Below are 27298 nucleotides of genomic sequence, written 5' to 3'. Positions count from 1 at the left end.
GACCCAGGTCTTCCACATGGGTGGCAGGGGACCAAGCGCTTGGGCAGTCTTTTGGTGCTTGCCCAAGAGCATTAACAGAGAGCTGCATCGGAAATGGAGCAGTCAGGACTTGAACTGGCACCTATATGGGATGCTGATGCTGCAGGTGGAGGCTTAGCCGAATTTGCTGTAACGCTGGTCCCAGATTTAGTTAAAATTATCAAGTAAAGGGGCCAGCACTGTGGCTTAGCCACATAGGAGCTGGTATGAGTCCCAGCTGCTCCACCTCAGATCAGCTCCCTGCTAATGTGCCTGGGAAAGGAGCAGATGATGGCCCAAGTACTTGGGCCCCTGCACCCACGTGGGAGACCCAAAAGAAACTCCTGGCTCCTGACTCAGGCCTGGCCTGGCCCTAACTATTATGGCCGCTTGCAGAGTAAACCAGTGGATGGAAGATCTCTCTTCTATCTGTAATTCTGCCTTTCAAATAAACAAATAAAATCTTTAAAAAATAAAATAACTTTAGATATATCTTTGTTGACACACTTCATTCACTCTCATTCATTTCAAATGCTTCGTAATTCATTTATAAATGTGTAGTTTACTGAAGCAGGCATTGTGGCACAGTGGGTTAAGGCATCCCTTGGGACCTACACATCCCATATGAGAATACCTGGGATGAAGTCTCAACTGCACTTGCTATGCAGCTTCTTGCTAATGTACACTGTGGGAGGCAACTGGGGTCCCGGCCATGCACATCGGAGACTCAGTTGAAACCCTGGCTCCTGGCCTCAGCCTCGCCCAGCTCCAGCTGTTGCAGGCACTTGGGGACTGAATCAATGGATAAAAGATATCTATGTCATTCTGACTTTCATGAGTAAAACTAAATTCTAAAAAAAAAATTGATCCATAGTTTCTACCCAGTCATACTGGAATCAGTGTTGCGGGTTAGAGATTTGTTTAAAAAGAAAGAATACACAATTTGCCTAGCTTTCCTCTCCCTCTCTATCTCTCTCTAACTGTGCCCTTCAAATAAATAAAACAAATCTTTAAAAAAAATTTTTTTTCTGGGGCTGGCACCAAGGCTCACTTGGTTAATCCTCCGCCTGCAGTGCCAGCATCCCATATGGGCGCCGGTGTCTAGTCCTGGTTGCTCCTCTTCCAGTCCAGCTCTCTGCTGTGGCCTGGGAAGGCAGTGGAGGATGGCCCAGGTGCTTGGGCATGGGAGACCAGGGGGAGGCACCTGGCTCCTAGCTTCGGCTCGGCACAGCACCATCCATGGTGGCCATTTGGGGGATGAACCAAAGGAAGGAAGACCTTTCTCTCTGTCTCTCTCACTGTCTATAACTCTGTCAAATAAATTAAAAAAAAATTTTTTTTTCCCATTCCCTATTAGGCTGCATCAGTGTCATGTGTATGGCAGACAGATAGTATCTAAAGGTGAATAAGTTAATGAAATTGCCGGGTCATAGGATACATGTATTTTCAACTTTATGGGATTTTACCAAATTGTTCTCCAAAGTGGTGGAACCCATTATGAACTGATGTCAGTCTTTAAAATGTTCACTAATACTGGGTAGATGTTTGGCCTGATGGTAAGACACCAGATAGGATGGATGCATCCTCTCCTGATTCCAGCTTCTTGCTAATGCACACTCCTGAGCAGATACAGGTAATGGTTCAAATAGTTGGGTCAGTACTACCTACGTAAGAGTACTGGATGGAGTTCCTAGTCCCAGGCTCCCGCCCAGCCCAGCCCAGCCCCAGCAGTGGCAGGCATTTGGGGAATGAATCAGCAGATGGAAAATCTTTGTCTCTCATTCTCTGTCACTCTGCCTTTCAAATAAATAAAATGCCACTTGTCCCTCAGAGCAAGTTTATATAGCTGTGTGCAGGCAGGCAGAATGTATATGTAAGTGTGGGTGTGCTTTTTTTCATCTACTTCGTTCTTTCAGTCATACTAAAATAAATCAACATAATCCACATATAGCTCATCAAATATTTAAAGAGTGAAATCATTTACCACTTCTTAAGTCTCCTCCAGTTAAAATGCCTAGAGTCCCCTCAGGGCTTCCTCTCACATAAAGGTTTACATTGCAGTGGCCTTCATCCTTCTTAAAATGTGGCTTTGGGACAGGTGTGGTACTACAGGTTAAGCCACCGCTTCTGCTGCCCACATCCTGTATTAGAGCTACTTCACTTCAGACCCAGCTACCTGCTAGTGCATCTGGGAATGCAGTGGATGATGACTTCAGTGCTTGGGCCCCTGCCACACATGGAGTTCTGGATTCCTGGCTTTGGCTTGGCCCAGTCCTGGCTGTTGCAGGCATGTGTGGAGTGAACCAGCAGATGGCAGATCTCTCTCTCTCTTTCTCTCTCTCACTCACTCACTCTGCCTTTCAAGTAGATGAAAATAAACTTTAAACTTTTTTAAATAAGTAGGGGCTGGTGTTGTGGCATAGCAGTTTAAGCTGTCTCCTGAAACATCAGCACCTATATGGGCACCAGTTTGAATCCCAGCTGCTCCACTTCTGACCCAGTTCCCTGCTAATGAGCCAGGGAAAGCAACGGAAGATGGCCCACATGGGAGAACCGGATGAAGCTCCTGGCTCTTTGGCTTCAGCCTGGCCTAGCCTTGGCCATTGTAACTAACTGAGGAGTGAAACAGTGGGTAGAATCAATCTCTCTCTAACTGTGGCTTTCAAATAAATAAAGCTTTAAAAATTTTTTTCTAAAAAAATAACAATGAAGTAAAGCAGGTTTTTTTTAAATGTTTATTTATTTACTTGAATAGACAGTTACAGAGAGGCAGAGGCAGAGAGAGGTGTCTCCGCTGGTTCACTCCCCAGATGGCCGCAACAGCCAGAGCTCCGCCGATCTGAAGCCAGGAGCCAGGAGCCTCCTCCGGGTCTCCCACGTGGGTGCAGGGGCCCAAGGACTTGGGCCATCTTCTACTGCTTTCCCAGGCCATAACGGAGAACTGGATTGGAAATGGAGCAGCCAGGACTCGAATCTGCCCCTATATGGGATGCTGATACTGCAGATGGCGGCTTTCCTGCTACACCACAGTGGCAGCCCCGTAATGAAGTCTTAAACCTAACACAATGCCCTAAATGTGGACTGACAAGTGCAAAACATGTTTTCTCAAGTCAACATTTTATAAGTGCCTACTATTTCCAATGTCCTCTGCAATTTATCACTCTACTTTGGTTGATATAGTTAAAGTGTATTTTTAACATGATCTGTTGTTGGCTTACTTTGATTAGAAATCTATAATGAGGCTTAAGACCTCTCCCAAAAACAATATTCTTCATCAGTCTCATGGAGAGTTCATTACTTTTCTTAATCTAAGCTCAAAACTTTGTCTTACGGTGCCAGCGCCGCGGCTCACTAGGCTAATCCTCCGCCTAGCGGCGCCAGCACACCAGGTTCTAGTCCCGGTTGGGGCGCCGGATTCTGTCCCGGTTGCCCCTCTTCCAGGCCAGCTCTCTGCTGTGGCCAGGGAGTGCAGTGGAGGATGGCCCAGGTGCTTGGGCCCTGCACCCCATGGGAGACCAGGAAAAGCACCTGGCTCCTGGCTCCTGCCATCGGATCAGCACGGTGCGCCAGCCGCAGCGCGCGGGCCGCGGCAGCCACTGGAGGGTGAACCAACGGCAAAGGAAGACCTTTCTCTCTGTCTCTCTCTCTCTCACTGTCCACTCTGCCTGTCAAAAAAAAAAAAAAAAAAAATTTAAAAAAAAAAAGAAAGAAAAAACTTTGTCTTACAAATATCTCATCTTGTTATTGGCTCTTTTTGAATCCTGGTCTGTCACCCAACACATTACCTATTCTCTCCCACCTGAAAACTGATCCAACTTACACATTTATCTTCAAACTTTCCATCCATTTACAAAATACAAGAATCAGGGCCAGCACTGTGGCACAGCAGGTTAAACTGCTGTCTACAACCCTGGCATCCCATATGCACACTGTTTCGAGTCCCGGCTATTCCACTTCTGATCCAGCTCCCTGCTAGTGGCCTGCGAAAGCAGTAGAAGATGGCCCAAGTGCTTGGGCCCCTGCACCCACATGAGAGACCTGGAAGAAGTTCCTTGCTCCTGGCTTCAGCCTGGGCCAGCTCCGGCAATTGCAGCCTCTTGGAAAGTGAACCACTGGTTGGAAGATCTTTCTCCCCTCCCCTCTACCATCTCTTCCTTTCTCTCTGTAATTCTGACTTATAAATTAAGTAAATCCTCAAAATGCAAGTTGACAGATTTACAGACACACAAATATTAACTTTCCAAACCATCTGCTATCATCAAATTAAAACACCTTTATCTTGCTCCTTAAGTGGCAAAATTCTTGATAACATTCTGATACATACTGTATCTCTAGCAGTCTCTGACCTACTAACCCCATAAGAATATAAAGGGAGTGGGGAGAACAAGACAGAGACAAAAATGTAGTTTGTCAAGGTCTAAAGCCTTAATGGGCAAGACAATTCCCAATGACCCTTTAGTCTGGTTCAAAACTGTCTCATCAATAATTCTGAAATTCTGTAGAAAGCTGATACTAAGCTCACCATTCTACAACTGATTTCAAATTTAAAAGCATAAAATTTTTAAAGTAAAAAGCAATGAAATTATTCACTTACTTGAACATAATTGATAAAGTCCTCCTTGAAAAGGGTTCTTCGCTGTATTTTATATTCCAGATCAGAAGCCTTCTTAATGATAGCCCTGAGGAGAAAGTCATTTAAACTCTTAACACTTGGAGAGCTTAAAAAGCTCTCTCCCAGCCGGCGCCGTGGCTCAATAGGCTAATCCTCCACCTTGCGGCGCCGGCACACCGGGTTCTAGTCCCGGTCGGGGCGCCGGATTCTGTCCCGGTTGCCCCTCTTCCAGGCCAGCTCTCTGCTGTGGCCAGGGAGTGCAGTGGAGGATGGCCCAGGTGCTTGGGCCCTGCACCCCATGGGAGACCAGGAAAAGCACCTGGCTCCTGGCTCCTGCCATCGGATCAGTGCGGTGCGCCGGCTGCAGCGGCGGCCATTGGAGGGTGAACCAACGGCAAAGGAAGACCTTTCTCTCTCTGTCTCTCTCTCTCACTGTCCACTCTGCCTATCAAAAATTAAAAAAAAAAAAAAAAAAAAAAAAAAAGCTCTCTCCCAAATACGATTATCAGGGCCGTGCTACGGCATAGCGGGTGAAGCCACCACCTACAACAACAGCATCTGCTATGGCCATCAGTGCAAGCTCTGGCTGCTTCACTCCTGATCCCTCTCCCTGCTAACGCACCTGGGAAAGCAGGCCAAGTGCTTGGGCCTCTGCCACCCATGTGGGAGACCTAGATGAAGCTCCTGGCTTCGGCTTGGCCTAGACCCTGGCCTTTGTGGCCATGTGGAAAATGAACAGGAGGACAGATCTCTCTCTCCCACCTTCTCTCCAACTCTGCCTTTCAAATAGATTAATAAAATCTTTTTTAAAAATACAATTATGTTTTTTTACAGAAAGCTTTTATTTCATAAATATACATTTCATAAGTACAACTTTTGGATTATAGCGGTTCTTCCCCTCATACCCACCCTCCCACCCCAAACAGCCCACCTCCCACTCCCTCCCCCATACCATTCTTCATTCATTTTGAATCATCTTTATAAAACACAATTCTTTCACAAGCAGATATGCTTGCACATGATAACTTCTGTGAGTTCTTTTAAGATTTTTAATTAAAAAATTAAAACATTTTTAATAAAATTTTTAAGATTTTATTTATGGGGCCAGCACCATGGCATAGTGGGTAAAGCCACTGCCTGTGGTGCCAGCATCCCATATGGGCGCCGGTTCAAGTGCTGGCTGCTCTACTTCCGATTCAGCTCTCTGCCACGACCTGGGAAAGTGGTGGAGGATAGCCCAAGTGGTTGCACCCATGTGGGAGACCCAGAAGAGGCTCCTGGTTCCTGCCTTTGGATTAGTGCAGCTACAGCCATTGCAGCCATGTGGGGAGTGAACCAAAAGATGGAGGAACACTCTCACTATCTGCCTCTGTTTCTCTGTAACTGCCTTTCAAATAAATAAATCTTTAAAAAAAAAAAAAAAAAAAAGATTTATTTGAGAGGCAGAGTCACAGAGAGGGAGAAACAGAGAGAAAGGTCTTCCATCTGCTGGTTCACTCCCCAGACAGCCGAAAATAGAGCTGGACCAATCCGAAGCCAGGAACTTCCTCAGGGTCTCCCATGTAGGTGCAGGGGCCCAAGCACTTGAGCTATCTTCTATTGTTTTCCTAGGCCATAAGCAGAGAGCCGGATTGGAAGAGGAGCATCCAAAACACAAACCAGTGCCCATATGGGATGCTGGCATAACAGGTGGAGGATCAGCCCACTACAACACAGCACTAGCCCCTTCTGTGAGGTTTTTTAAAAGATTTATTTATTTATTTGAAAAGCAGAGTTAGACAACACAGAGAGACCTTCCAACTTCTGGTTCACTCCCCCAAATGGCCACAGACACTGGACCAGACCGAAGCCAGGAGCCAGTAACTCCATCCCAGTGTTCCACATGAGCGGCTGGTGTCCAAGCACCTGGTCCACCTTCTGTTGCCTTCTCAGGTGCATTAGCGGGGAGCTGGGATTCTAACTAGCACTCTGATATGGAATGCTGGCTCACAAGCAGCAGCTTAACCCCTGTGGCACCACCTTAGCCCCTACTTAAGGGCATCAGGATGTATTTTCAAACTTTCAGGATAACCATCTTAACTGCCAGGACCACTGAGATTCCTACCAGCAAGTAAATGTCAAATAGTTAACATATTTCTATATCACATTCATAAGGATTCATTTCCTTCCAAATTCATGTTACTTGAATTTTAATTATCAAGTCTCTTTGGAAAAATCTGAGATCTTAATTCATGAATTCTTAAAAATAAAAATCTACATCTGTCCTTACCTAAGAAAGCTTATTACTACAAAGGCTTTAGAGAAGAGTAACCTCTCTCTAGCCGGCGCCGCGGCTCACGAGGCTAATCCTCCGCCTTGCAGCGCCGGCACACCGGGTTCTAGTCCCGGTCGGGGCGCCGGATTCTGTCCCCGCTGCCCCTCTTCCAGGCCAGCTCTCTGCTGTGGCCAGGGAGTGCAGTGGAGGATGGCCCAAGTGCTTGGGCCCTGTACCCCATGGGAGACCAGGAGAAGCACCTGGCTCCTGGCTTCGGATCAGCAAGGTGCGCCGGCCGCGGCGGCCATTGGAGGGTGAACCAATGGCAAAGGAAGACCTTTCTCTCTCTCTCTCTCTGTCCACTCTGCCTGTCCAAAAAAAAAAAAAGAGTAACCTCTCTAAGCTAAGAGTTAACACACAATGTGTATACTGGAATTTAATGCAAGGTGAGGGTGTAGTGGCACAGGTTAACCTGCTGCTTGGGATGCCAGGGTCCCATAAGCAGCCCCGGCACCCCCACTTCCAGCTTCCTGCTAATGTGCACCATGGCAGACGGCACTTGATGGGTCAAGTGCTTAGGCCCCTGCCGTGCACATGGGAGAGCTGGAGGGAGTCTGGGGCTCCCGGCTTCAGCCTGGGCCAGCACGGGCTGTTGCACACATTTGGAGAGTGACCCAGCATATGGAAGCTCTGTCTACTCTCCCTCTCTCTGTTGTTCTCTCAAGTAAATAAATCTTTTTAAAAAAGAAACTTAATGGAAAGAATCCAAGTCCATTATCTTCAGCGATGATAACATCTATGTTGCTCCTTAACCAATGTTTACTTTGAGGCTCCCACAGCCACACCGCACGTTCACAGTCATCACAGACCACAGTCCCAGAAGACATACTAAAAACTATTGAATGCAACTAACTGGCACGAACTGCCGACTGCCAACCACGCACCAGGAGCGGCGGCTAGGCGCCGGGGCAGCACGTGAAATGAATTAAGCGGTGCCCATCCGCAGCGCCTCTCCAGGCATCACCTCACCCTGCAATCGGAATGCTGAACTTGTCTCGCCGACCACGCACCACAGGTGCCCCGTCAGCTCTGGACGGGCACCCTCACAGCCCCAACGCCGGGCTCCACCCAGGGCTGTCAGTACGCCTGGTGGATGCCAGGACGGACACCACCTTGCAGCAGATGCGACGCTAACGGTGGGCACCTGGCTTCTGCGCTTCAGCAAAACAAACGACTCGTGTCCCCAGCCCAGCCCCCGCCACACACGCGTCCCAACCGCCTCCCGGCCTGCCACCGCTCTTCCTCCTCCCGAGCCCGCTCTCACTTTATCTCCGCGTGACTGAACAGCCCAACGCGTTCCAGCTGCTCCAACTCGGGAATACGATCTTCTATGCGTTCCTGAATTATCTCCGCCATGGAGCCAGCACTTCACCACGCCGCAGGGACGCTCTACACCTCCAACGCGCCTGCAGCTGGGCTCCGGCTTCACGTCGCGAGAGCCGGCCTTGACGCCAGCACGTACGGACGTAGCGTGCTGCCCGCGTCCCGCCTCTTCCGCTTCCGCCCCTCCGCCGCCGGAGAGGCCGCCTCGGCTCCTGTGGCCGCTGTCACCTCCTTGTGGCTGACTGTGGGACTGCAGGAGGAACCCGGCTGGCCTGCGGGCGGGGCTGGAGGCGCGCGCCGCCGGGCGCAGAGCGGTTCCCTGACAGGGACGTTAAATGCATTTTCTGCAGGATTTTATTTTTGTCATGCCCCCGTACCACATCCTCACTTCCCAACACCAAAAGCAAACGCAAATAGGGAAGACATGCTGTCACTACAGCCTTTAAACATTTTCCGAAGTCGTGAAAAATCGTAGGGGCGCTAAGACTGAACTGGCTACACAGACTCACCCTTCCTCTGGATTTAGCAAACCGTTGTGACAACACTGGATGTTCACGTGCCAACTGGAATCTCTCATTGGGTGATTGATTTTAAAATGGAGAGAGCCGTTGTTGTTTAAATAATTCTCCTACCTATGTGGGCCAGGTCAAACACAAACACTGGGGAATTTTGGTACAGAAAAGTTTGAGACCCCTTAAACCATCGCCCAAGTGTCTCAGCCGTTCTGAGACGATCTTCAGGCCACCTAACTTGGAAGCAATGTTGCTGGTGCAGTTACTAAATCTAACTACCTGGCTCAGCTCTTTTTAACTTCTGGAAGATTATGTAGAGCCAAAGCAGGAGTTCTTGCTCGACCTGTTTATTTCGACATTCCCATTAGCACCTTGATCCTCTGCAGGATTTAGGAAGGGGGAATAGAACGAACAGTTAACCATGACCCGCCCCCGCACCGTCCTCTCGTTTTCCTTTCACATTGTACCGGCACTGGTCTCAGAACTGAGACAAAGGTTTGCTTGGTTTCCTGACTTCTTGAATGGATCAGCTGTTAAGACGTGAAGGAAGTGGAAGAAAATCGTGGACATATAACAAAGATGGAAAGTTTTTGAAATGGTGAAACCTCTGAGCTGGGGACTGGTGGTGTGGCATAACAGGTTAAGCCACCACCTGTAGTGCCAGGATCCCATGTGGGCGCCAGTTGGAGTTCCAGCTGCTCCACTTTTGATGCAACTCTCTGCTAATGGCCTGAAAAAGCAGCAGAGGATGGCCCAAGTGCTTGGGCCCCTGCTCCCACCTGGGAGACCGAGATGAGGCTCCTGGCTCTGACCTGGCCCAGACCCAGCCATTGTGGCCACTTGGGGGAGTGTACCAGCTGATGGAAGATATCTCTCTCTCTCTCTCTCTCTCTCTCTCTCTCTCGGTAACTCTTTCAAATAAATAAAATAACTTTTAAAAAACACCTCTGAGCCCTGTGTTAACAGTAAGAATGGGGATGTGACTAAACAGTAAGCTCTATTTGGGTGTGAATGTTTTGCTGTTTTGTTCACTGAGAGCTTACAGTAATGCCTAGCATATAATAAGCACTCAAAAAATAAATGCATGAGAATTAAAGCCACTTGCTAAATGTCTTCAGGTTTAAGGAAGTCAGCAAGCTCTGACAGATTATAATCTTTCATTCCAAGGCAAATTTGATAGAGAACTTAACAAGTTAACTATGATTTTTAAATCTAAATATAGGCCGGCGCAGCAGCTCACTAGGCTAATCCTCCGCCTCGCGGCGCCGGCACACCGGGTTCCAGTCCCGGTCGGGGCACCGGATTCTGTCCCGGTTGCCCCTCTTCCAGGCCAGCTCTCTGCTGTGGTCAGGGAGTGCAGTGGAGGATGGCCCAGGTGCTTGGGCCCTGCACCCCATGGGAGACCAGGATAAGTACCTGGCTCCTGCCATCGGATCAGTGAGGTGCACTGGCCGCAGCACGCCGGCTGCGGCGGCCATTGGAGGGTGAACCAACGGCAAAAAGGAAGACCTTTCTCTCTGTCTCTCTCTCTCACTGTCCACTCTGTCTGTCAAAAAAAAAAAAAAATCTAACTATAGGAGCTAGCATCGTGGTGCAGTAGGTGAAGCCGCAGCTTGTGATGCCAACATCCCATATCAGAGCACTTGCTCGTGTTCAGGGTGCTCTGCTTACTGTCCAGCTCCCTGCTATTGCACCTGGGAAGGCATCAGAAAACGATCCAAGTACTTTAGGACCCCTGCTACCCACATGGGAGACCAGGATGGAGTTCCTGGCTCCTGGCTTCAGCCTGGCCCAGCCCCAACCATTCCAACCACTTGAGGAGTAAACCAGAGGATGAAAGATTGCCACTCTGTCAAATAATTTTTTAAGATTTATTTATTTATTTGAAAGACAGAGGCAGAAAGAGAGAGAGAGAGGTCTTCCGTCCACCGGTTCACTCCCCAGATGGAGCTGCGCTGATCTGAAGCCAGGAGCCAGGAGCTTCTTCCAGGTCTCCCACGTGGGTGCCAGGGCCCAAAGACTTAGGCCATCTACCACTTTCCCAGACCACAGCAGAGAGCTGGATCGTAAGTGGAGCAGCCGGGACTCAAACCAGCACCCTTATAGGATGCCAGCACTGCAGGCAGTGGCTTTACCCGCTACACCACAGCGCTGGCCCCAAAATAATTTTTTTAATAAATCCATAAATAGAGCCGGCGCCGTGGCTCAATAGGCTAATCCTCCACCTTGCGGCGCCGGCACACCGGGTTCTAGTCCCGGTCGGGGCGCCGGATTCTGTCCCAGTTGCCCCTCTTCCAGGCCAGCTCTCTGCTATGGCCAGGGAGTGCAGTGGAGGATGGCCCAGGTGCTTGGGCCCTGCACCCCATGGGAGACCAGGAAAAGCACCTGGATCCTGGTTCCTGCCATCGGATCAGCGCGGTGCGCCGGCTGCAGCGGCGGCCATTGGAGGGTGAACCAACGGCAAAGGAAGACCTTTCTCTCTCTGTCTCTCTCTCTCACTGTCCACTCTGCCTGTCAAAAATAAAAAAAAAAAAATAAAAAAAAAAAAAATAAAAATAAAAAAATAAATCCATAAATACTCTTCTCCTGATTTTGAAAATTGGCTTTTATATTTATCTTGCTCTAAAAGTAACTAGAACGGAAGTGTCAAGGCCTTCTCTTCACTTCTGCACCTTATAACAAAGCTATGGCTGACCTAGGGTTCACTCTGTGCCCAGCTACCATGTGTAATGTTCTGTCTTTTATCTACTAACTCACCCATTCACATCCCATAAATATTTCAAAACATCAATCTAAGAAGGAGCCCCTGAACAGATGGGAAAGAAAAAAAAAAAAAAAAAGCCCAAGACAGCAAAACAAACTATATCTGCATAATGCCCCCTAGGACTCCCAATGTGTTGCGCGCCCACCATCCTGGTTAAGGAACCCTAAGGGAATAGTGCTCTTGAGTCTGGAACTCCAGGTCACCTACGGGAAAGCCTGACTTGCTTGTTTTTTGTTTTTTGTTTTTAAGTCTTGTACTTTATCTTTAAAATTCCCCATAGAACTGGGGACTCAAGGGAGGCTTCTGGGTGCTGAAATGTTCTATGCGTGACCCGAGTGATCATCACGTGTGTGTATTCATGTGTAAAAATCCATCTCCCGAGGTAGGCCCTTAAGACTGGTACACTTTATGACAGTTCATACTTTAATTAAAAAGAAAAAAAACTAATTACCAGACTCTCTCTTTGAGAATATCATTCTCTCCCAAGAGCCTCAATTATTATCTTTAAGTGTGTGACAGCATCAGAATTTGTTTTAATTTATTTATTTATTTCAATGACAGAGCAACAAAGACAAGGAGAGACAGAGAGATCTTCCATCTGCTGGTTCTCTCCCCAAATGGCTGCAATAGCAGGGGCTGAGGCAGGCTGAAGCCAGGTTCCAGGAACTCCATCCAGGTCTTCCAAGCAGGTGACAAAAACCGAAGTATTTGAGCCATCATCTGCTGCTTCCCAGATGTGTTAGCAAGGAGCTGGATCAGAAGCAGAGGAGCTGGGACTTGAAATTCCACTCCCAAATGGGATGTGGGCATCCCACACAGCAGCTTAACCCCCTGGGCCACAGCACTGGCCCCAGGTCAGAAATACTGAAACACATATGATCAGAGTCTCTTCCTACTCCAAAAGAGTTCACATGAGTTTTGCATCCCAGTCCATAATATATTGGGATTTAAATAACACTTAGCTTTAAAATATATGTAATATATTTAATATACTAGTTTAAAAATAAATTGTAATGATTTTTTTCAGGTTGTCTAGTGAGATTGATCCCAGAAAGATACATCCTGAACACTCATGGCTTGGAGAATTACCTGGCCCCCATTAGAGTGTTTTGTTTTTGTTTTTGTTTTGACAGGCAGAGTGGATAGTGAGAGAGAGAGAGACAGAGAGAAAGGTCTTCCTTTTTGCCGTTGGTTCACCCTCCAATGGCCGCCATGGCTGGTGCGCTGCGGCCGGTGCACCGCGCTGATCTGAAAGCAGGAGCCAGGTGCTTCTCCTGGTCTCCCATGGGGTGCAGGGCCCAAGCACTTGGGCCATCCTCCACTGCCTTCCCGGGCCACAGCAGAGAGCTGGCCTGGAAGAGGGGCAACCGGGACAGAATCCGGCACCCTGACCGGGACTAGAACCCGGTGTGCCGGTGCCGCTAGATGGAGGATTAGCCTAGTGAGCCGCGGCGCCGGCCAAGAGTATTTATGAGCCAACTTCGAACACAGCAGAAAGGGGTTTCAGGGTACTGGAACAATCCCTCTTAAAGAGTCTGACAGATGAACACTAAACAGATGTTTGCAAACCAAGTTAAAACTTCTATTGTTGCCCTCAGAGCACTTAAATGTAAACTTCAAAGTAAACGTGAACTTTTCCCTGGAATAGTCACGCTGACACTTGTGTATATTTAAGGTCACAGGCAGCTCGGTGGTCAAGAACAGCAGACAGAAATGCTCATCCTTTCTTTTTCGGTGCTATTATTTCATAAAGGGAAATAGCTTGTTTCAGTGAGAATGGGAGGCAAGGCACCTGGAATCCCATCCCCCACCTGTTTCCACATCCCCTGCGTGCTTCTCCCACACAGAGAGCCCCCATGGACTTCAAAGTCCGAGCAGTGGGGACAGACACTGGCTGGGCTTTGAAGCCTGAGAGCGCCAGAGCCCTCACTCTGCTGCAAGCGCGAGGCATCTGTGCTCTCCTTTCATGTTATCTCGCATTGCCAACCACAAAAGCTGAAAAGTTGGAGGTGACACATTACGCACATTAAAATATTTGGAACCAGTAACTTTTCATTTCTTTTTCTATTATTTATAGCTTCTTTTACTTTGCAAACCGCACTGGATAGTAAATTACTTCTGGCACGCAGCCTTGTCAGCTTGCCAAATTTCAACTGGAGCAAGTTTTTACAGCCAGGCTAATAAGCCCTGAAAATTAGGAGGTGAGTATAATGGAAATAATGACACGGTCTTTAACTGCAGGAACAGAGAATGACAACATGAGATTCTAATAGATTCTGCTTTTAAAAGTGTTTTTATTCTAATGAAATCTTTAAATTTTTGAGGTTATTTTAGTTTAAAATTCATATTAATGGAAAAGGTTTCTTTTAATTGGTGAAAAGTACTTTTGTGTTTTTTCCTGTAGCTTGAGTTACTGCTTTTTGCAAACTTGAGGAAAAAAAAAAGAAAAGAAAACCAAGATTCTGGTAGTTTGGATATAACAACCCACTATTAAAACAAACTGACATCTTGAAAAAACATGTCCTGAAATGATTGGCTTCCAGGATGGGCCTGGCAATTGTGTGTGTGTGAATACGTTTCATCAAAGCCATAGCTGATTAGCTAAATCAACTTGTTTTCAGTTTCCCCCAACCCTGATGGAAATTCACTTCCAACTTAAGTAACTTTCTGGTTCTTTTTTAAACAAAATGATAAAATTGAACATGAAGATCACATTTGATTTTATCACTGAGAGAAACACGTTGTAAGGTAGCATTGGTTTCTCTGAACTTCATTTTTACTCCTGTTCCCATACACTTTGCAAGTGACAAGGAACTTTCTCTCCTCGTTTTGCCTTCCAATTAGACCTGGAGTGATTAGCTGTAGCACTACATGCTTGGTCCCAAATTGTTGAAGCAAAGAAGAGGTTGGTTCAGGGTGTGTTTTTAACTACGCTAAAATAATATGGCCTTGCTCCAGAAATGCCAGCTTTTGCATAGCTCCCTAACCATACCATGCTATTTTATGCCGCTCTGGACACATACTGTTCCCTGCGCCTGCAATGTCTTTGCTCCCTTATCCACTTGGCAAGCTTAGTTCATAAAACAATAAAAAATGAGAAAGGAAACAAACCCTTAACAACCCCAGTATTCCACCAATCCCACCACACATTTATATAAAGCGCTGCCCGCGAATCTCTTTCTCCACACACTGGCCCTCACTGATTCTGTAGGTGATCTTGTCCCGGCCCATGCTTTCAAATATCATCGACATCGCTGCTGCCCGAGGGAACTTCCCCTTTCTGTGATGATGGCAGTCTGCTCTTTGCCTGTCCAGTGTGGTAACCACCAGTCACAGGTACTTGGAAGGTGTCTAGAGAAGCTGGGGAACTGCATCTTTAATTGAATTGAATTAATTTTAAGTTAAAGTGCCACATGTAGCTGGCGGCTGCCACAATGAACAGCACTGATCTATATTAACTTCCAAATTTAAAGCACCAATCCATTACTGCCTTCTGAACTCCAGATTTATCAGTGTATCCAGCTGCCTGTTCATCATCTTCTCTTGGAGATCTTACAAGCAGTCTCAGAATGAGTGTTTCTAAAATCAAGCTCCTGATGCTCTCCCCCACAACTGACTCTTGCTATCATGTTAATGACAACTCCAGTTCTTCCAGTTCCTCAGGACAAAAGCTTTGGAATGTTCTCTGACTCAACATCAGCAATCCTCTCTGCTCTACAAAACGTGGTCAAAATATGACCACTCCATCTCCACTACTGCTGTCTCCCTAGTCTAAGCCACCACACTCTCCCCTGGATTAACACTATCGTCTCCAACTGAGCTCATTGCTTTCACTCTGGCCCCTTTAATTTAGTCTTTTTTTTTTTTTTTTTTCATTTTATTGGAAAGGCACAGAGACACAAAGAGATTTCCTTATCCACCAGTTTATTCCCTAAATGCCTGTCATAGCCAGGGCTGGACCAGGCCAAAGTCAGGAGCTCAGAACTCACCCCAGGTCTCCCACCTCGGTGGCAGGAACGCACTACTTGAGCCATCACCTGCTGCTTCCCACGGTGTCCATCAGCAGGAAGCTGGCTTCATAAATGGAGCTGGAACACAAACTCAGACCTTCAGATATGGGATGTGAGCTTCCCAAGCAGTGTCAACTGCTGTGCCAAATGCCGGCCCCTCCCCTTGAGTCTTTAACAAGACAGCCGAAGTTATTACATTAAAATCTGAGTCAAACCGTATCACTCTCCAGCCTGAAGCCCTGCAGTTTTTTGACTCATTCAGTGAAAGTGAAGTCCTGTCACTTGCATACACATGCCCATTTGATGCCCTGCCCCTCTCTTCTCTGCCCTTATTCCCCATTCTAATCCCTAGTTTCCTCTACTGTACGTGTACTACCCTTGTTGATATTCCTTCAACATGGTAATTCGGGGCCTTTACACTGGCTCTTACGAGTGGAATACTCAAGATAAATCCATGGGGTTGGCGTTATGGCATAGCAGGTAAAGCCACCGCCTGTGATGTCAGCAACCTACACGGGTGCCGGTTCGTGTCCCAACTGCTCCAATTCCGATCCCACTCCCTGCTTACGGCCGACCTTTTTCAGACCTTCCTCAAATATCACTCATTCAGAGAGGCCTTTCTCATTTAAAATTGCAGGCCCAGGGCAGGCGTTTGGCCTAGTGGTCAAGATACCAGTTAACCTGTGTCCCACATCAGAATAACTGGTTCTATAGTTGGCTCCACTCTTGACTCCAGCTTCATGCTAATTCAGACTGTGGGAAGCAGCAGTTGGGTTTCTGCTACTCCCATGAGAGACCTGGACTGAGTTCCCAACTTTCAATTTGGCCCCCAAATTGTGGCCATCTGAGAAGTGTTGTGAACATCTGAGAAGTGAACCAATGGATGAGAGCTCTCCCTCTCTCTCTCTGCCTCATAAATACATTTTAGAAATAAGATAAAATTGTAGCCTCTTCTCTCAATAATCCATAGTCTACATTCTCATGTTGCTGCCCTCTGTAGGACTGACAACCTCTAACGTACTATATTATGTGTTTGTGATTTGTCTCTCTTCACATATATACAAACTCCATGGTGCTAATATTGGTTGCTGCTCAATCTTTAGAGCTAGGTACATGGTAAGTGCTCATTACGTATTTGCTGAATGAATATTTATATAGTTTGGTTTCCATTTAACTTATTTCCTTAATCTGTGCACCTACCCTCCATGCCACCATGACTTCCATGAGAGACAGAATTGGTATTTTATTTATCTTTGAATTACCCAGCACCTAGCACTGGAAAGCATTAGATGAGTACCCTATAAACATTTTCTGAAGAAAGCTATGCTGTATTATGTATACTACCAATTATATGACTCAGTCACAGTGTCCAGAGGTAAGTGTTGTGGTACAGCAGATTTAGCTGCAGTTTGGAACACCAACATCCCATATCCCGTGCCTAGGATGGAGTGCCACCTCTGCTTCTGATTCAGCTTCCCGCCAATGTGCCTGGGAGGCAGCTGATGATAGCCCAAGTACTTGGAATCCTGCCAACCATGGAGGAGACCCAGATGGAGTTCCTGTTGCTGGAATTTAGGGAGTCAATCAGCAGATGAAAGATCTCTCTCTCTCTCTCTCTCTCTCTCTCTCTCTGCCTCTCCTTCTCTATGTAACACTGACTTTCAAGTAAAATAAATAAATCTTTTAAAAAAAAAAAAAAAAAAAGAAGCCGGCGCTGTGGCTCAATAGGCTAATCCTCCGCCTGCGGCACTGGCACACTGGGTTCTAGTTCCGGTTGGGGCGCCGGATTCTGTCCCGGTTGCCCCTCTTCCAGGCCAGCTCTCTGCTATGGCCTGGGAAGGCAGTGGAGGATGGCCCAAGTGCTTGGGCCCTGCATCTGCATGGGAAACCAGGGGAAGCACCTGGCTCCTGGCTTCGGATCAGCGCGATGCACCGGCCACAGTGCGCCGGCTGTGGCAGCCATTGGAGGGTGAACCAACGGCAAAAAGAAGACCTTTCTCTCTGTCTCTCTCTCTCACTGTCCACTCTGACTGTCAAAAAATTTTAAAAAATAATAAAAAAATTAAAAAAGAAAAAGAAATTGATCTACCCATGGTTTTTTTTTTTTTTTTAAAGATTTATTTTATTTATTTGAAAGACAGAGTTACAGAGAGAGGTATGGACAAAGAAAGAGAGGTCTTTCATCCGCTGGTTACTCCCCAGAGGGCTACAAATGGCCGGAGCTGCACCAATCCAAAGCCAGGAGCTTCTTCCAGGTCTCCCACGTGAGCACAGGGGCCCAATGACTTGGGTCATCTTCTACTGCTTTCCCAGGCCATAGCAGAGAGCTGGATCAGAAGAGGAGCAGCCGGGAGTAGAACTGGCGCCCATATGGGATGCCGGCACTTCAGGCCAGGGCGTTAAGCCACTGCGCCACAGCGCTGGGTCCCTATTTTTTTTTTTTTTTAAGATTTATTTATTGGGGCTGGCGCTGTGGCACAGTGGGTTAACGCCCTGGCCTGAAGCACTGGCATCCCATATGGGCGCCGGTTCAAGACCCAGCTGCTCCACTTCCAATTCAGCTCTCTGCTGTAGCCTGGGAAAGGAATAGAGGATGGCCCAAGTCCTTGGGCCCCTGCAACCATGCAAGAGACCCGGAGGAAGCTCCTGGCTCCTGGCTCCTGGCTCCTGGCCAACTGGGGAGTAAATCATCAGATGGAAGACCTCCCCCCACCCCCGCGCCTCTCATTAAAAAAAAAAAAAATTATTTATTTATTTGAAAGGCAGAGTTATAGAGAGGCAGAGGGAAAGAGAGGTCTTCCATCTGCTGGTTCACTTCCCCAGAAGACTGCAATAGCCAGAATTGCACTGATCCGAAGCTAGGAGCCAGGAGCTCCTTCTGGGTCTCCCGCATGGGTACAGGGGCCATCTTCCATTGCTTTCCCAGGCCACAGCAGAGAGCTGGATCGGAAGTGGAGCAGCCGGGACTTGAAATGGCGCCCATATGGGATGCCAGTATTGAAGGCAGCACAAGCCCCTCATGGTTACTTCTTTATTCCACTTGACCAAGGGAATTTGTCACTACCGATTACGACAAAAGTAAGCTCTTGATTCAAGGGCAACCAATCCACTGGTTGACCAAAAGTATATTGGCATTGAAAATATGAACTGAACTAAGATAACTCTCCCTTTCTTGAGCTCTAAATTGAGAAGTAAAAAAAAATTATTATATGACAGGGATATATAACTTAACACCAAACAAAATCCATGACATAGAGATAGGAGCCTGAGCAGCTTGACAAAGCAAAGTTGTAAAATATGAGTACGTAGAAACTACAAAGTTTGGAAACGACATACAAGTAAAGGGGGGAGGAAAGCATTTTGTATATCCTCATTCCAGGGGGCTTTTATTAATGGGGTTCAGTACTCTCCAATTTTTCTAAGGTACTGTGTTCCTTGAGGCCTCATTTTGAACTATTTTGAATCCAATTCTCTCTTTGAATTCTTATTTTATTTTATTATTTATTTGCAAGAGAGACAGATACATGTAGAGGAGAGAGACAGACAGGGAGAGCTGCTGTCTTCTGGTTCACTCCTCAAATATCCACAACAGCCAGGGAAGGGCCAGGCCAAAGCTAGGAGTCAGGAACCCCATCCAGGTCTCCCACATGAACAACCCCCAAAGTGCCCATTATGAGGACACTGTAATCAGGAGCGGAGCCAGAGCTCACAGCTGGGCATTCCACTATGGGATGCAGCCATCCCAAGCATCTAAGCCAAATGCCCACTGCCATCTAATTCTCTTAAAGCTCTGTGCCCTTTCATTCTCTTTGTTGATTTATAATAATGCTAAATTGCTTGAGGTGCCTTAAGGGAGTGTCTCAATTCTTTTTTTAAAAACATTTTATTTATTTATTTATTTATTTATTTATTTATTGGAAAGGCAGAGTTACAGGGAGAGAGAGAGAGATAGCTTCCATCCGCTGGTTCACTCCCCAGATGGCCACAATGGCCAGAGCTGGGCCAGTCCAAAGCCAGGAGCTTCTTCTGGGTCTCCTATGTGGGTGCTGGGGCCTAAGGACTCATTTTCTGCTGCTTTCCCAAGAGAATTAGCAGGGAGCTGGATCAAAAGTAGAGCAGCTGGGACTCGCACTGACACCTATATGGGATGCTGGAGTTGCAGGTGGCAGCTTTAACCACTATGCCACAGCACCGGCCCCTATCTCTGTTCTTTACAATTCTCAAACCCCAACTAAATACCAATCTTAGTTTACATAGTTGATGTCATGAGTAGAAGAGTGAGGATATTTCATTTTCATATTTCCTGCCAAATGATACATTTGAGATGTTCTTCAGAGCCTATGGCAATTCACCCTAGGCGCTTTGAACATTTATTAAGAAGCAGAAGAGAGGAATGCTGTCTTCAGAATCATTTGGTTTCTCTTTAAGGACATACTCCAAAGCAAGCTGGAATTACTATATGAAGGTACTTTGCTTTAAACAAATTTAAAACACTGAATTTATGGCCACAGATTATTATTTAGTCATTTTTAACAATCAATTATTTGTATTTTCTACAAAAGTGATGCACTGTTAGAAATTCAAATACCATTTTTTTTAATTAGTGAGAATTTATGAATCACAATAGAGTCACAAACCTCGCATTCCTCTAAGTTTCAGTAAGCACCACTGGCTTAGGTAAATAGAAAGCTCCTAAGAAGAGGATTTTTTGCTTCAGAGACTTGATCACCTTTCTCTTTCTCTGTCTCCGTTAGTACCCACGCTTACTGCTACGGTCACCACTGCAGAGGAAGCCAGCTATTTTAAAATGCCCTCCTACTTTACTTGAGGGGCAATGGAACAAAATAGTTAAGACCACCAGCTTTATTTCTGAGTACAGTTGGACAGTATCTACCGACATTTTAAGCTTTCATGCCTTAAGGTCCAGTAATTCTGACATCTCCAAATCTATCCAACAGAAATGCTAACAAAGTACACAAATCTGTTACTGAAGCAATGTAATGTTTGTTATAGCAAAAATTGGAAAGTTCCATAATTGTCCATTTGGAAAGCGGTTAAATAAATTATAGTTCAGCCATACAATGGTATACTATGCAACTATTAAAGAGAGCAAGGATTGTACATCTAAAATAAGATGAAAAAAGGCCCATTATATATTGTTAACTTTAAAAAGAAAGTTGCATAGGTTGATAAGCTATTTGTGTCTGAGCAAAGAGAAAAAAACTTGGAGACTTGCCCACTAAACCATTCATATTGGTACCTCTGTAAGCAGAATGGGGACTTTATACCCTACTATATTGTTGAGTAATACAACAAAGCCATATTATTTTTGTAGGTTCTAGTAAAGAAAATATTTTAATAAGAGACAAAAGAAAAATGAAAGAGGCTTCAGAATTGAACTCTGATTCAAAGCCCAGTCCCATTATCTTTTTAGGGTTAGTTGGGATGTAAGATGAAACTCTGCTTTACCTTAACTTTTGTGATAGACACTCCATGGTAAGTGCTTGAAATACCTCAGCTTTTATTTTCTTTACGTTGTCGGGTTTCAAACACCAAAGAAGATTTTGCCTTAAGGGACTTGTGATCCATCTTTGAAGTGAGGAATGCTTTTTTTGGGTCAATAATTTCCCTAGCATATCTTATTTACTAATAAGATACCCATAATAAATCTGGCATGGAAATCTCCTTTGGAAACTTCCCCCTCTTCTTCCCCAGTCTCACCCCAAGTTTCCACAACCTGGGAACTGTCCAGGTACAAATTAACATTTAAAAAGACCTCAAGTTATTCACACAAGCAGCTCTATTATTGCTCTCTCCTTAACAGCCTTGGTCTGCTCAAAAACGTACATTCAAATTGGATCCCATCCACTCCAGCCCTTCAGCACACAGGTATTGTGGGCGAGGGGCCGCTTTTGGCCACAAACCTCTTTCTCCATTTAAAATAACTGCATTCATAAGGTTCACGGGACAGCTAGTTTGTGCCCATCACAGGCCCTAACAAAGCACTCTGCCTACCTTGTCACGAACCCTCATGGCAACTCTGCCGCCGGTGTTACTGGCTGGCATCACTCAACAGAGAAGCAAGCCAAGATTCCCAAGGATGAAGTGACTTCCCCAAGACCACACAGCTAGTAAGGGGGGAACCCCAGCTTTGGAGTAACTAAAGATCACTAACGGTTCTATTTTGAAGAAATGTTAATTAACTGGTTTTAAAAGCCAGATCCTAGTACTCTAAGACTTGTAAAGAAAAAACAGCACTCCCCCATCCACCCCTCCCCTCTCCCACTGGAACTTTCCTACCGAACCGTGTGGAACTTTTTCAATTGTTTCTGCTGGTTTAACGCCAGAGATACAGATAACCCGTACACGCGCGGGACTGCACGGAGCGCACACGATGAGCCGCCCAGCGCCCGCCACTCTCCCGTTAGCGCCCTCTCTTCCTTTAGCGTTCATTCCGGACTCAGCCTTCCGCCCAGGCTGAACACTGTCGGGTCCCCTACTCTTGGGTGCAGAAGAGGCCTCGGCTCACTCACTCCCGGTCCACGCGTGCCCCTTTAGCCGTCACCAGCCTGGCCAGGGAGGGCTTCGTGTCCACCAAGATCCGAGCCCCCTCTCGGGCCGAGCGCTCCCTCGCTCTCGCCGACGACGTCACGTGGCCCCAGGCCCTTTGTGGGCTGGGGTCGGAATCCTAGAGTGAGGGCCGACTGGAGTGGGGGCCACGGTTGTAGGCGACGGTTAGGATGAAAGGGTCAAGGTGGTGGAGCGAGATCCCAGAGTCTGAGATGAGGGACGCCGTTGGGGCGAGGGCCAGCAGGGTCGAAGGCCGAGGGTCGAGGGCCGGAGGTCAGCGGCAAAGGTCGGAGTCAGGTGTGGGGGTGGGGGCGGGGAGGCAGCGAGAGCCAGGGTAGAGGCTGGTGCGAGGGCCGCGGGCAGAAAGTGAGGGTCCAGAGGCGAGGGCCGGCGTCCGAGGTGACGGTCGCCTGCGGGGCGAGGACTGGGGTCGGGGCGGGGAGCGCCAGGTCGGTCCTCATTCAGCCGCGCGCCGGGTCGCGGGAGGTTGGAAGCCGCCGCACCCCTTGCCGGGGTGGGGGCAGCGGCCGTGTGGAGGTCCCTACCGCCCTGTACAAGGTAGCCGCAGCTCCGCCAAGTGGACGCCGGCCTCCCCTCCAGCATGGTGCCCGCGCCGCTGCCCTGCCCTGCCCAGCTCAGCCCGCCGGCCACCCTCGCTGTGGCGTCCCCAGGCGCAGGGTAGGTCCCCGGCGGCCACGCATTCCCTGGGGAGGCAGGCCCAGGTCGCAGCCGGCCTTTGGAGCACCAGGGCTTCGGGGGTCTCTCCCACACCGTCCCGGATCGCGCAGTAGGGTTCCAAGGCCCCTCTCCAGCCCCGAGTTGGGGGCAGCACCCCCTCGGCCACTTCCTCCACAAGAGGTGAGGGGATCAAAATATGGCAACTTTGCTCCAAAGAAACCGCCCCACCTAGCCCTTCCACTCCTTCCCGGCGCGGTTATCGTGTCCCTGCTCCGGGAGTTCTAGACAAGCAGTTTCTGACGGAAATTTCCTCTGCCTGAGGAGTGGGGTCGGTGTGGAACCCGTTTCCCAGTAAGTGTGTTGTCCTTAGTGCCAGCCAGTCCCTTCCCTTCCACACACACACACCCTCAAACTATCATCACAACCTTGAGTTTAATCAATTTTTAATTTATAGTAGTGTGAGTTGAAAAATACTTTTCACAGTCGATTTGTGTAACATGTCCTGTCTCAGACTTTTGGCTTATCCCTGGGGCTAACTCTTGTCAAAAAAAATTTGTTTTTGGATTGTTAAGCTTTCTATGTAACCGTTAGTTTTTCCCCAAGTATTCTGGATATCTCCACTGAAACTCCTCAGGTAATACAGCTATTTGTTTATTCTTGGAAATATCCGTCTTGTTCTCATCTTCACTGTTGTTCACCAGGCCAACTGTACAGCTGTTGTTCTAGGAATTCCCTTCATTATTATCCTGGGAGTTTTCCTTATTTTTCTTTGTATGATCCTGTGTTCTGATTATGTGTTTGCTTTTCTCTCTCATTTTTGGTAGAGAAAATGCTCCAGGAGCTTTCTGGGAGGAAGAAAGTATGTTAAGGAGGCAAACAATTTTTGGTGATCTTGCACTTGAGAAATATCTTTATTCAATCTCCTAACTTGATCACTGACATCATTTAGGTGCTATGGTTTGAATAGGACTGGGCCCCTAAACTCATAAAATATTACGTTAATGGAAGTAAGAAGGAGGAAATCTAATCCAATTATGGTGTTTATAGGTAAGGCTTTATAAGGAGACATAGACAGACATGCAAGTGTCCAGTCTCTTGCCATGTGATGCTGTGTGCCAGTTTGGAACTCTGCCAACAAAAAAGCCACCATTAGAGGTGGAACAAATAGTCTGCCCCTGACCCTGGACTGTCAACTTCCAAAACTGTGAGTCCAAATAAGTTGCTTTCAGGGCTGGTGTTGTGGCATAGCGGGATAAGCTGATGCCTGCAATGCCAACATCCCATACAGGCGCTGGTTCAGGTCTTAACTGCTCCACTTCCAGTCCAGACCCTGATAATGTGCCTGGGAAGGCTGTGGAAGATGGCCCAGGTGCTTGGGCCCCTTGCCATCCATGTGGGTGATGCAAAAGAAGCTGCTGGCTCCTGGCTTCAGCCTGGTCCCGCCCTGGCTGTTGCGGCTATTTGGAGAGTGAAGATCTCTTGCTCTCCCTCTGTATCTCCCTCTCTCTCTGCCTTTCAAATAAATGAATCTAAAAAAAAAAAAAAAAAAAAAAAAAAAAAAAAAAAAAAAAAAAAAAAAAAACAACACTTCTTTCCTTTATAAAGTTAGGCTGCCATGGGAAAACCAACTAATAAACTGTGTATATAATTCTTGGTTAGAATTAATTTTTTCTTATACCTATGAATTGTACTCTGGCTTCCAGGTTATTGCTGAGCCATCTAATGAAATTCTTTTGAATATGATCATATACCTTTATGTATGTCTCTATTATTATTATTTCTGAAAATTCTGAGGCTATTCCATCTTTGAGAGATTGAAAATGCACAATGATATGCCTTGATGTGCACCTTTTCATTCGTTGGGCAGAGGGCACTTTTATTTTTAGAAACTCTGCTGCCTGCAGTGCTGTCTTCCCGTATATGGATCCCTGCACCCCCGTGGGAGACCCGGAAGAAGCTCCTGGCTCCTTCCATCCGCTGGTTCACTCCCCAATTGGCTGCAATGGCCAGAGCTGCACCGATCCGAAGCCAGGAGCCAGGAGCATCTTCCGGGTCTCCCACACAGGTGCAGGGGCCCAAGGACTTGGGTCATCTTCTACTGCTTTCCCAGGCTATAGCAGAGAGCTAGATTGGAAGTGGAACAGCTGGGACTCAAACCAACACCCGTTTGGGATGCCGGCACTGCAGGCGGTGGCTTTACCCACTACACCACAGCGCTGGCCAAATAAATCTTTCAAAAAAAAAAAAAAAAAAAAAAAAAGTGGAGCAGCCAAGATTGGAAACAATGTGTGTATGGGATGCTGGCGCCACTGGCAACCTACTACACCACAGCGCTGGCCCCGTCTCTTCTTTTTCCTACTGTCTACAAATTTCCTCAACTCTACTCTCCAAACTTTTGTCAATTTTGATTTCTTTTTTCTTTTTTAAAGTTTGTTTGTAGGACAGCTGGCCAGTTAAGCCATCACTTGCAATGTAGGCACCCCATATTTGGAATGTCGGTTTGAGTCCTGGCTGCTCTATTTCCAATCCAGTTCCCTACTAATGTGCTTGGGAAGACAGTGGATGATGAGCTGAGTGCTTGGGTCTCTGCCACCTATGCTCTTGGCTCCTGGTTTCTACCTAGCCCAGCCCTCGTTGTTCTGCAGCACTTTGGGGAGTAAGCAGGTAGATGAGAGGATATCTTCTCTCTCTTTCTCTCTTTCTCTCTTTTTGTCACTCTGCCTTTCAAATATGTGTGTGTATATATATACAAATATTTTAAAAGATTTATGGTATTTACTTTTAGTATTCTTAAAATGTATTCTATTTGGGAGAGAGAAAGAGTGAGAGCATTCTAATCTACCGGTTCACTCCTCAAATGCCTGCAATGGCCAGGGCAGTGAGACCAAAGCCAGAAGCCAGATCTCACACATGTGTGACAGGAACTCAATTACTTGAGCCATCACCTATTGGCTCTCAGAACACACATTAACTGGAAGCTGGAATCAAAAGCGGAGGCAGAATTCAAATCCAGGTAGTTGAATATGGTACACGAATGTCCCAACTGGAGATTTAACCACTAGGTCAAATGCCCACTGCACATTTTGAGCATTTATTACCTTTATTTTTAGCATATTTGACTTAATTATAACTGTATAGAATCTTTGTTAATAATGACAGTGTTTTAACATCTGGCTTGTAAAATTCATGAAGATTCAACAGTTGTCTCTTACAACCTGGTGTGAGCCAGCTCCTGCAAACTATTGCTTGAAAACAATCATGGTGTCTAAAATAATAAAATTAAATCAGTGTAATCTTTCAAATGCAGCTCTGATCATTTCACTCCCCTGAGTGAAGCTCTTCATTACTTCTCTGTCTCCTGAAGCTCTCAGCAGTCAAGGCTCAATTCACATTCCACCTTTCTCATTTGTTCATCAAACAAATATTGATTAGGTATGTGCTATGGGCGAGGTCTTAAGCAAAATGCTGAGATGAGGTTACAGGATGAATAATACACATTTTCTTTCTTTGAGGCACTCACAGGGTAGTAAAAGAAACCAAAACTTAAATACATAAGGCACTATCGAATGTGATAAGCACATAAAAAAGATATGCACAGCGTACGTATGTACTCGAGGAATGCCTAGCAAATGACTAATTCAGCCTGGGGGAGTCTGCCAAGGAAAACTTAGCATGCCTTTCTTTGTCTTTTCGGTCTACTAAAGGATTTTTTTTTTGAATTTCATTAAGCATTACACTTTTCTCATCACAAACCATGAAGGTCAAGTGTAACATTCATTCTGAAGACTGCTACAGCCAATTTTTCTTTTAATCTACAAGAAATATCCTCAGAATAAGCTGCTGTTTGTTCAGTTAAGTACTAACATTTTTGGACTGGATGAACAAAGGATTTCTTTAAGCTATCAGTGTATAAAGGAAGAAATATTCACGTGTATGCTGCTGTATTTCTGGAATGTTTTTGTAAGTATGAATATATGAAATGACATGGAAATAATATGAAGCATAAATAGAAGTAATAGAATATATAGTAGTGGATAAAACATACTTAAAATTCATAGGTGAGCTGTACCCTTCCCATGAAGTATATATTTGTAGAATTTCATGAAATTAGAAAGCATTTTGCCAGATGATCAGGAAGATTTTTCTGACCCCAAATAGGTGAGTCTGTGATTGATCCCATTCCACACGGAGAATATTGATCTAGTCAAACTTTCTCATTGCTTAAAAAATAGCTGAAGAGATTTTTCTAAGATTATAAGATGGTGGCTGAGCCAGGATTAGAGAACCTAGGAGTCTTTGCTCCCACTTCAACGTGTCTTCTACTCTAAACACTTTAAATATTTATCTAGGGGCAAGCTCTGAAGTCCTCTAAGTAGCAACTGAAGCAATTTTATGTGGATCTTTTCATTCCTTTATCAATCAATTCAACAAACGTTTATTGAATGCTTATCTACAAACCGCTCTAAAATTGTACGTATTTCCAAGCTTCACCAGCCA

At 46.4% G+C, this 27298-nt stretch overlaps 1 protein-coding gene across 2 annotated transcripts in view; it reads right to left on the bottom strand.

Moving 5' to 3' along the window:
- UTP6 (UTP6 small subunit processome component) overlaps positions 1-8422 on the bottom strand; it is a 40858-nt gene extending 32436 nt beyond the window's left edge. For both annotated transcript variants that reach the window (XM_051825453.2, XM_051825454.2), the window contains exons 1-2: positions 8209-8422; positions 4613-4697 (exon numbers count right to left, since the gene is read on the bottom strand). In XM_051825453.2, the coding sequence (XP_051681413.1) occupies positions 4613-4697; positions 8209-8300 (177 nt within the window). In that variant the 5' untranslated portion in view covers positions 8301-8422. The remainder of the gene's footprint in view (positions 1-4612; positions 4698-8208) is intronic.
- Positions 8423-27298: the final 18876 nt, after the last annotated feature.

The sequence above is a fragment of the Oryctolagus cuniculus genome, chromosome 17 (genome assembly GCF_964237555.1).
Source record: "Oryctolagus cuniculus chromosome 17, mOryCun1.1, whole genome shotgun sequence".
Taxonomy (NCBI): Eukaryota; Metazoa; Chordata; class Mammalia; order Lagomorpha; family Leporidae; genus Oryctolagus; species Oryctolagus cuniculus.
Note: the sequence above shows the minus strand (reverse complement) of the source record. Positions and strands in the feature narration are given on the sequence as shown.